An 11,046-nucleotide genomic window follows, 5' to 3' on the forward strand; every position below is an offset into this window, starting at 1 on the left:
CCTCTCGGCAAGAGCTACATGGTCTCCGGCCGTAACGGAACGTAACGTCACTCTTAACTAGTTGCAAGGTCGCCTGGGGATTCGAAAAGATTACGGCGGCTGATAAATCTTCGGGGACTTCTAATACGGTAGTTACCAACACGTTATCCGACATCGTGGGACGGATAACACTTGAATTAGGATTAAATGTCAGCCTACTGTTCAAGGATGTTACGTTCTTATTTTGCTAATAGGTTTGGGCTGATATAAGAACCCTGTGTTAAGCTTCTAAAAGGTATGTTTTAACTTTTTATTATATCAGGTTCAAATTACAAAATAGGAGATAGAATATAAAGAGCATAAAACTATTCCGACTTTATTTATTATGTATGTGGACAACGTACTGAACGTTTGAAACAATATTGACTTGAGGGATTTATGTATTCAACCCTCATTAGGAAAATGCTATCAGTAAACAAAATCAAATTCCCCTATCCCGCCACTGAAACGCAAAGCGTAAATAACTTCATAAAAATAACAATGAAAGAATGACAGCAGTGGCCGGCGCCCGGTGGCCGCGCGGCCCGTGAGGAGGGTCACAAACAAAATGTCAGAAACAATCCAACTAACAGGAATGCTTCAGACATTTCACCTTTGACCCCGGCTTATGTGAATTATATGAATTACTTTACATGCAAATGTTACGTGAAAATATTCAGCTTTGTTGAGAGCCAGCTGAAACGAAAAGCTCAAGAATTTTATTTACTTTGAGAAGTTTATTATTTAACTCGCTCGTATTTAGGGGCTTACACAAAGCTCAACTACAATGGTATTAAATTCACTTTCCAGTCTCGAAAACAGTTTTCATCAACAAAAAGGCGACCGGACAGCTTACTTTCAGCAGTCCGCCATATTTAAATTCAAAGATGTAATACCTACAGCATTATGTTTGATATTTAGCTAACGAAATACCTCTCTATGTTAATTATGTAGATAAATGACTCATTGATGTCACTACGTGACTATGTCTAGGGTGTCGTCGTCTTAGTAAAAGGATTTACAAATAATTAAGTTCCTGACATCATGACAAATATAGGATTACTATATAATAGATGTCTAATTCAGTATCTAATTAAGTATAATTTTATTTAGGAGAGTGTTACATACAGTGTTAATTAAATTTGATGTTGGACTTTGTATTTATCGAATTAAAGTAAAACAATGAAAAATCTCAAAAGATTAAATACAATTACGAATAGTGTCACACATTCACGTCATAATCCGTTAATCGGCGCTCGTCGCCCCGACCCGCTCCGGTTCGCAAACCCTAAGCCAAGAAACACGCGACCTGTCCAGATTGTCAAAGGGTAAGCACATACATTATTCACGTGGAAAAACTCCCCTCCAACTAGCACATAAATAAGGTCGGCTACACGAGGAATAAACCAGGCGCTGGTCACGCCACGCGCCGCAGCGACATCGGCGTCGAGCACCTAGCCTTATAAAATCGTGCAAACTTTTTTCCTAAGCTCAGATTACACACGCTTTACATCGGTCAAGGTTAGGTCGTGGTAATTATAAATTTATTTTACAGTTAATAACTTGTTGGGAAAGGAGAAGGTGTGTCAATGTGTGAAGGTCTGTCGTCGAGGTTTTGCTCTGTTTTGTAATGTTGCAAGGATGATTAGACATTGGTAAGTGACGACATGATTGTGTAGTACAGGTACGTTTAGCTTTCCGCACCACGAGAACCCGTTTCCAACTCGAATGGAGCTATCTATTGAAATAACCAATAAAGCGTTTAATCACAATCGTAACGTAACGCAACAAGCGTAAGATAGCTGCAGTATAAGACAAGCTGAACAGTGATCGGCCAGTTAGCGTGTGTTCGCATTCCTTGGCGCTCAGCGTCACTGATCCCGCGTGAGTAATGCGTCTGTTTGTCAGCTCGTGTCGGGAGGAGCTGCGGCAGTAATACAACATACTCTTGACGCACCCTACGGGGATTACTTTGTCTCCGGCGACAGATCACGCGGGCTGCGGACATGATGCCGCGGAGTCACGCTCACTGATCCCGATAGCCTCGCCGTCACGAGCTCATCGTTTTATGTATTTTGTACGTGAGAGCGCCGCGCTACATGCTTCATTACGCCATTTGTTTGCTAACATACAGCACTAATTGACTTACCCATAAAATATAAAGTAATAGTTTACTTGATTGGATCGACTTTTCGATTTTAAGCAACATTTACTGAATGTCTCTAATTTAAAAATATTGTTAGGAATGCAAATATAAGGGCATTAGTTTGATACTATGCATTACGTTCATACGAAATCATATTCAAGATTACTCTGGAGCTTTGATCATCCATACAAACAACTCAGAGCCCCTCCGCTCCTAAACGCGAAGCACTGAGCCACGGAGCTTTTGAAGCATCAATTGTAAATGCTTAATCCTTCTCTAAAGGTTGGCAAACATCACTTAATCTGGTACTCTATTAGAAATGTTTATAAGCTTGGTTAAAGAGAGCCGTGGAGTCTTCTCAGCTAGCTTTACAGTTTAGGCAGCTTGTTAGTTTACACAACATCGCTCCTGACACCGACACGCTATTTGTGGCAGCTCGACATCACGACACATCACTCTCACGCGTATTCATGCAAGAAAAAATATATTTTAAAACTTTCTGTTCCGTCCATCAAAATTATTGCATCATACAGTTTAAAACGATGACAAGTTTATTTCTAGTTTGTGTATTTTATGAGAGATACTAAAAAATACATAAACAATATTAATAATGTCTCCTAAACGTATGATATGGTATTTGAAGCAATCAGTTATTGGCTTGTTTAGTCTATACTCCATCGACAGTCGGCGGTACTACGAGCGGTTAACATGCGCGCGCGCATCTCTCGACATTGACATCATTCACAACATCAAAGTAAATAAGGTGAGATAAATCTTTATAGTTTATGTGAGCCGGTGGAACTTTGTTCAGTCAGGACAGATGGGCTTTAAGTGCCTTTAAATGGTCAATCATTTTGGTCTGTTTACTGTGTCAATTATAAGTTCTAACACAGTTAGTTTTTTACGTAAATATTTTATTTCTGTTTTAGGCGCCTAGTAACCAAAAAATACGCAATAAATTAAATAATTCAAAAGTTTGAAGATTCAAGAGGAATTAATATCCTTGACAAATATATCTCGTCGTTAATTACATGTTAACATAATTTAGATAGCACGGCGACCAATCGACCGGAACATGAAACAAGTCCACGTTAAACTCTCCTAGGTAATAACCGCTGGTTGTTTATAGCCAGATGAGCCAACCATTAGAGTTAACCTAAATTGTTGACAAAACTACATCAAGCAATTTGGCACAGGACACGGCCAGGATAATTAATGTCATTCATTGCGCGTGCGCCTGTCATGGTTATTTTTTGCCCGACTACTTTGTTAATACTGGCAGTGCGGTCGCGGCTTAATTTGAAATGGACAAAACAGAAATGAACTAATTGAAAGGCACAAATTTGTTCTTAAACAATTAAAAAATATTAATTGAATTTCTTGGAATGACGGTTTTTGTTCTTATTTAATCCTACTGATCATTTTAAACGTGAAAATTTGTATGTATGGGTGTATGGACGTTAGTTCCTCTTTAACGCAAAAACACTGAACGGATTTAGACAAATCTAGGTACACAGAAAGCTTATAACCAGGTTTAACACATAGGATAGTTTTGATTCAACTTTTGTGTCCCCGTGATCATTTTCGATTTTCAGAGGGCGGGCCCGAAGGCAACATCTAGTTATTGTCTAAACCTAAACCTAGTTCACATTAATTATAACTTGATATTCTAGGACAATATAACGAGACACAAATCAAGTTAGTCAATACATTATTTTGATGGTCCAATTAGCGGCAGATTCTATTCACGCACAAAACTATTAATTGCCTGACGTTATTTGTTCTAATTGGGACTGTTGTTTGTTTCAGTCTGAGTGATTCCCTACACCTACAATGTTGGGTAGCTAACTAACTGTAATTAACTAATTAGTAGGGAAAAGTAAATAGGTTGTGTTAAACATACCTACCTATATACAAGTGTTTATACTTGAGTGGAGTCCAAATTAAACACACATTAGAAAATAGCTGATATTATAACGCCAATTTCATTTAGGTATCAAAGAAACGTTACAGGCTCAGTTAAGTAATCATGAAAGGTAGGCTTTAAGAGAAAGGCCTTTTGAGCTAAAAAATAGTTGTATAAACAATAGCAGCCTACGAATATTAACATGAGTCACTGTTTGCTTAACTGCAATCAAGGCCGGCACCATCCGGGTTCGGCTCTGTTATCAAACATGGCTAAGCTTAAACTACTGCCTCTAGTCGTCAATCCGCCGACAATTAAATATAAACAACCACAAAACAGAATAATCTGACTCCATAGTTCGTAAATAGTAACAAGTGACGTAATCTGACATCAATGTATACCTAACTAAGTACGTAGGCTAGCACGCACGTAAGGCATAACTTCTACTTATAAATCTAGTGTTTACTTAAAATAATAACAAGTTCTTGTCAACGTAGTAACGTGCGAGTCGGTAAGTTTACTATTGAAATTAGGATAACACGTTAAATGAATGGCAGCCATAAATAATGCTTAAAAATACATTGCTATTGTGGTACAAATGAGAAAAGGTCACGTGACCTTTTAAGCTCTATACGTAAGTAGTGCGAGGCATCCCCGTATGCCCCCTACATTGTATCGAGTAATATATAAATGTTTACATGATTACAGACACAGAACATTTATTCAGGACTAGCTGTTGCCCGCGACTTCGTCCGCGTGGTTAGAAGATATAAGTTAGGAATTTTTGAACGGAAGCCCTCGAAGATAAATAATTTTCCATATTCCACATTTTCCATTGTTCTTCTCTCCTATTAGGCGCAGCCTGATGGTATATAGCCTAAAACCTTCCTCGATGAATGGTCTATTCAAGACAAAAATATTATTTCATTTTGCACCGAACTCTTCAGCTTTATATATTAGTATAGATTGTAAACCTAATATTTTTGGATCACACAATTCCCAGGTTTGGCCTGGAGAGAATTCTATTTTATTTTGATTTTAAACGCAATGATTTAGGTGATGAACTCGTGTTAGGAATACAAACAGTAAAACATACATTGTCAATACAATAATTAGATCAAACACTATAAAAGGAGTTCCTTTTGTGCGCATGAATAGAATATATTGCGGCATACAAAGCTATTCAACATTAATGATAATATTAGCGTGTACTAGGGCGACATGTCTAATCAGGGCTGGTTGCGTCGTTACGAGTGCGAGCCACCGCTCGGAAATCGAACCTGACACTGTGACCTACATTCTAATGAAGCGCTACTGTGTACGAGGAGTATTGCGCATAATATCTGTATTCTGCTAAACTGGTAAAGTTGTTTGGCTGCTTGTTAACTCGTGTATTGCAAACTGTATTAGCCAAACAGCAAATGTCTCAATGCGTTATTCCATAATCGAAATTAACAGTAAAATTGCAATTTTACATGAAAATATGGAGAAAGCATTCGTTTAAAATACTCAGAGTACATGCTTCGTGTATAAAACACACAAATCAGAAAACTTTAGCTTGGTATTCATCCATTATATATTTTTTCTTAACCATAACCAGTTTCGATCATAAAACATTAGGAGAATTCAAAGTTTTTTATTGTGGACATAAACTATAGCAATAAAATCGTCAGGGTGTTGCCAACCCGCTAATATTATTTTTATACAATATCCACATTTGCATAACAATTAATTATCATTTAAATATCAAAAACGTGTCGTGACTTGGAATAGAGTGAACAACATGTGTATCTCTTTATATAAATGTTGACGTATGTAGAAATAAATACATAATATATATGTTAAGATATTGAAAACGTCAGGAAGGCCATTACTGGTATTTTTCTTCCGATAGTTAAAAGCTTCTCGTATTGATTACAGTTTTTATCACGAGTCATATGGTATTCAACAAAGCTATTAAAACCTCATTAAACACTTTATCTTTGCTAAATATTGGCAGATTCTCAAACTTCCATCGCAGAAATCGCAAATAAATCAGACAGTCCGGTCCGTATCAGACATAAACTGCATAAACACTATTTATCTATCTTTTACCACGTCTATGAGCCTGTTAATTCTTACATTAGCACTTTTACACAAACTTACAATAGAATACAGTATCTGCGTTGTGCAAGTGATCGCACGCCAGCCTTGACACGCCTAGACAATTTGAAGCCAAAATGATGTAAGTTGAATGGACCTCAAGATTTTTATCAAGCCTTGTTAGCCTGATTGTTTGGGCTTCAAAACTGTTCTGGAAGTAATTGCTATGTATTCCGCTAACCAAAGATAAGGATAAAGGGATCGCCGTAAATGGAAATTAATGTAAAAGTTGAGGGAAGCGGAACTTTGGTATTACGATGAGTAATACCGGTACCGTACCAAGTTTGGTATTGTGCCTAATAAAATTATACAGAAAATATTAATTAATACAACTTCAATTTAGAAAGCCGAAGAAGATAATAAAATGTTGTACTTACCAGGATAGAAGTCATGGGACTTGGACATCTTGACCCTGGCGCCGGTGTCCTTCTGCAGCTGCGCGATGGTCTCGCCACCCTTGCCGATGATGGCGCCCGCCACCATGGACGGCACCAGCACCTTGAAGTGGTATGTCGGCTCCACGGCTGCAGATCATACAGTAGCATGGTGAGACGAGCACTCAATGATTATTACACACCCACCACTGTGTTTCGTTTCTTTAACCAAATATCTTAACAATGAAAGTTATTCTATTTGATCCCAACGGTATTAAAGAAAATATTCCTTATGGGAGACTCATAAAGAATTTATACGCAGAACATACAAATTTATATGATTATAATGTAAGTAATGTTCCGAGAGACTTATTATTTGTTTAAGAAAATAATATTGCTACTAACCAACTATGTAATGTTGGAAATAAATATTCGTAAAAAAAAGAAAAGTATTACTTTCCAAAACTTGGCAAATATGTAGAAGCTTGAGAATTAACTTCTAGTAATTGAATTCAAGGAGTAATTCACAACCCAGACATATAATGTTAAATTTGGTTTTTGAAATTACTCCGAATTTAAAATATAACAGGAATTTACAAAGGTAATTATAGAAAAATTTAGATTAGAAACATTGAAAAGGGGTTGAATAAATTGACTCGCTTCGTTGAAAGGAATCCAATAAATGGAACGGAGATAAAATCTAAACAACAAAACACAGTGCTGGGTTTCATTCGGCTACATTCAAATGAGTTTTCATGGAATTTTGTGGATACTGCAGTTCAATCAAGACCATGAAATCCCAATTGAGAATGTAAATTACGTCTGCGTGGCGGCTGGTGATCAAAAGCGTCAGGAATCCACTTTGGAGTACCAGATCCGGTAGCTCGCATGAGTCAGTGTGATGTGCAATATTATGTATGTATTATAACCACACCTGGACCTGTGCTGATGTCAGTCCGCAATGGCGGTGTATGAAGATTCAATAGCCAACATCAAAATAATTTATTATTGTATTAATTAGCACCAACATTAGCGTTTTGGTGACGAATTATTTTCGCAAGTTTTGGCATCGCGAATAGTTTTCGTCGTGTTGTGTTAGATGTGTTGGTTTTAATGATTCTTATTTAATTTTAAAGGCAATATAGTATAGCATTATATATTTTATAGTTATTTACATGCATTGAATTCGTTTATTAATGCTAGATCTAATCACGGATGGAATATACGACCAAGAAAGAAACTAATGATGATGGTAGATATATAAGGACCTGTATGTCACTAATGCTGAAAATAAGTATAAACTAGAAAAACTGCCGATGAAACCGAGGAGTCAGAAAAACAACGCTCGACAAAACGATAGACAATACGACCCTTCTAGTAGACAAAACGTTGGAATGTGTCAATATTTTAAGCAGTAAAACGAAACAGACGACTAAGATAACCAGAAGATAGGACAAAGTACAAGACACACTGCAACATGTTTTGTTTTTCGGCATCATAATTAATTGCGTCCCAACCGCGCTATATATTCCGACTAAACCAAACCACATAGAAGGACAGTTGAATAATACTTAGCCCAAACGTAGAACCTCTTACAAACAATAATCGACTTTTGGTCCAACAGTTTAATTATACAGCAATCTCATAATAGACCTTGAGGGACCCAATGGCTTTTGATAAGTCATCAGTCGGTGTATCACGAAGCACCGTTGAGCATAACAATATGAAGAAACTAGTGTGCCACCTACATTCAATATGTTTCAATTGAGTGGCATCCCACCGGCTGACGGCGCGTCTCATTTGACCTCATTTCAAATGGAGCATGGCTGTTCACCTGCCACATCTAGCCGCCGCAAGATATGAGCGACAATACATCACAACTTGTATTTTTTTCCAATAATGTTTTAACGAAGACAAAGCTTATTTCTGTACAGGAAACATATTATTTATTCAGTTAAGACAGGTTCCGTCAAAATTTTGTTGGGAAAATAATTCCGAGTCAATTTTACACGCTCGGAAAATGCGGTTGTTTCTTGTTGGGAATACTCTTACATAAAATATTTATTGTTTCATCCTTTTTTAATCTATCTTGTTTTATATATTTTACCGCACTTATTTCAATACAGAAACTTTTTGATGCCGTCTTTATGAAGTGAACTAAAAGGATAAAACAAAAAAAATGCAGTGGAGAACTAAAACAAGCTGAAAGTGCTAACAAAAACTGTTGTCGATAAAATAACCTTACCGGAGACAAGATTCTTAGATGGAAAGATAATACAGTGTCGGCGATCCAATACTTTTTATAGCAGAAAACCTGAGGAAAATACGCCGCAAATACATAGAACGATGAAAATATATTTTCCTAAAGGAGTATCATTTTTTTAACGATTATAGCCCGAGCGATTGCAAATCATATTTTCCTCAAACATTGCCGGTACCAACCCAATATAAAAAGGGTTGTCATTGATTTATAGATTTTCATGACGTAGGTAAAAGGCGCGGTAATGAATATATTATACGCTTCTGTCAGCGTTGTTGTTTCTATTCAATTATTTTTCTTTATAAAATTGTTTTTTTTTCTACTATGCATATAACATTATCAAAACATGGTTTGGTACACTATATTATTTGCCTACACGGAAATAAATAATGAAATTATTAGAGAAGTGACTTCCTATCGTATGTCAAATTTTAAATTAAAACATTGCCTACTTATAAATGTTCATTTAAAATCTTCACCCATTCAAGACTATAATGAAAAGATATGGACAATGGCAAAGATTTTTTCCGAGAGGCTTCTGTACGAGAGAGATTTCTATGTACAATGTCGTCATTATCTGGATAACAGAGAATAGGTAGGTAGTAGGCTGAAAATCCTTTACGTTTACGGCTTGGGAACTATAATCTACCTTGGAAAGTTGGCTCTGACGAAATTTGTGACTAAAAACTACATTAATTTTACAAGCATTTCAACATTAACATCATTTTATAAAATCGTCTTTCAAAAATGGCAAAGCATTAGGTGCTTGTCTTACAAAAGAAACGATCTGTTTAGAAATAATAAGCCTCAAATCGTGGGTCGGGTTTCTTTGACAAAGGACCTTATTCTTTAATGGCTCGCTCGTGTTCACAGGCTGTGAAGTCTCGTTTTTTCGCATCAATTATTTTTTAATAGCAATCTTCCTTAGAAAGTGGTTCGTGTCGCTTGTCGTAGAATTAAAAACATAAATAGGTGAGTTTGCCGCACCGGCGCCGCACCTCTGCCGTGTTCTGGGTCGTGACCTTACCGCGCACGTTGCCAAGCGCCGCATTTGGCAATGCATAGCTTTTAAAAGTTTGGCGATGCTAGCTTCTAGACACGAACATATTGCTGATAGTCTAAACCAATGTTACGTGTACTAAATTTAATAGCTCCAATGTTTTAGCTTCAGCTAGCACGTCTGACGAGTAATGGCCTGCAGTATGACCGCGACTAATAGAACGTGATATTAAACGGTTCTCTTACGAAACCTTTTAGTTTAACGGACTGTATCAATGTAAGTACAGTGGGTAGCTGTTCCAAATAATACCTATCTAATCTTCACTATATCATAATTCATATTAATGCAATATCGCTGTTCTCTCGTTAGTTTGACGCCTTTGCATTGTGAGTCTCATGGCCTTGGTAAGTCCAAGCAATGTGCATTCATTTGTTTAGCTCTTAGCTATGAGACCACTGACCAGAATAGCTAATAAACTACGTAGTTATACTCAGTGGGATATTATATTAAAACTAGTCTGACTAGTAATTTGCAATTCTATTTTATGTTTATAGTGATTACTCAAAATTGTTGAAACATTGAGGTCGGGAGCAATTGAAATCTAATATTTAGTCTAACATAGTATTTTAGTTTCATGTGTAAATTATTACTCAAGCACATTTCAATGATAGGTAGTAACTTAAAGCCCAATGAAAATTTCAATAAAATTGCAGGTACATAGGGTAACAGTTCCATTGTCGATCAATCAATATCGTCAAATCTCAGGCAAGTGGAGTCCATAGCTGACATATAACATTGTTCTAGCGGCGACCGGCCACATTGACGACCAATCGATGGCAACAATCGCAGTTTGACGTCAATGCCAGTCAGTTGCCACTGTAATATTCACGCTGCAGTGAAATTGTGTCACTGGTGGCGGTTTTCATCGTCAAAGCGACCGTAATGCACCAGCGTAGACTTGTAGGGCGGCGAATGTAGGCCAAACAGCTTTTGTCAAGTTCTGGTTCAACTTCACTTTAATTATTAATGTCTTTGTTTAAATAGGGCATTGTTTAGGAATATGATTTTGAAACAGTAAAAAAATATTTTTCTTTTTCTTTTTGTAAAATATTCTAAATCGTAATAGTACTGTATAACCCTACGGTACCTAAATCGTAAACACATGTCACATGATATCCATATTCCTAGTAAGTGCGAGCT

At 36.8% G+C, this 11,046-nt stretch overlaps 1 protein-coding gene across 6 annotated transcripts in view; it reads right to left on the bottom strand.

Moving 5' to 3' along the window:
* Positions 1–6,964, bottom strand: part of LOC113504776 (RNA-binding protein Nova-2-like) — a 44,558-nt gene extending 37,594 nt beyond the window's left edge. For 4 of the 6 annotated variants that reach the window (XM_026887214.1, XM_026887212.1, XM_026887213.1 and 1 more), the window contains exon 1: positions 6,590–6,964. In XM_026887214.1, the coding sequence (XP_026743015.1) occupies positions 6,590–6,695 (106 nt within the window). In that variant the 5' untranslated portion in view covers positions 6,696–6,964. The remainder of the gene's footprint in view (positions 1–6,589) is intronic. The other 2 variants (XM_026887215.1, XM_026887211.1) reach the window with 2 other exon arrangements.
* Between the last annotated feature and the right edge of the window lie 4,082 nt (positions 6,965–11,046).

This window comes from Trichoplusia ni, chromosome 23, assembly GCF_003590095.1.
Source record: "Trichoplusia ni isolate ovarian cell line Hi5 chromosome 23, tn1, whole genome shotgun sequence".
Classification (NCBI taxonomy): domain Eukaryota; kingdom Metazoa; phylum Arthropoda; class Insecta; order Lepidoptera; family Noctuidae; genus Trichoplusia; species Trichoplusia ni.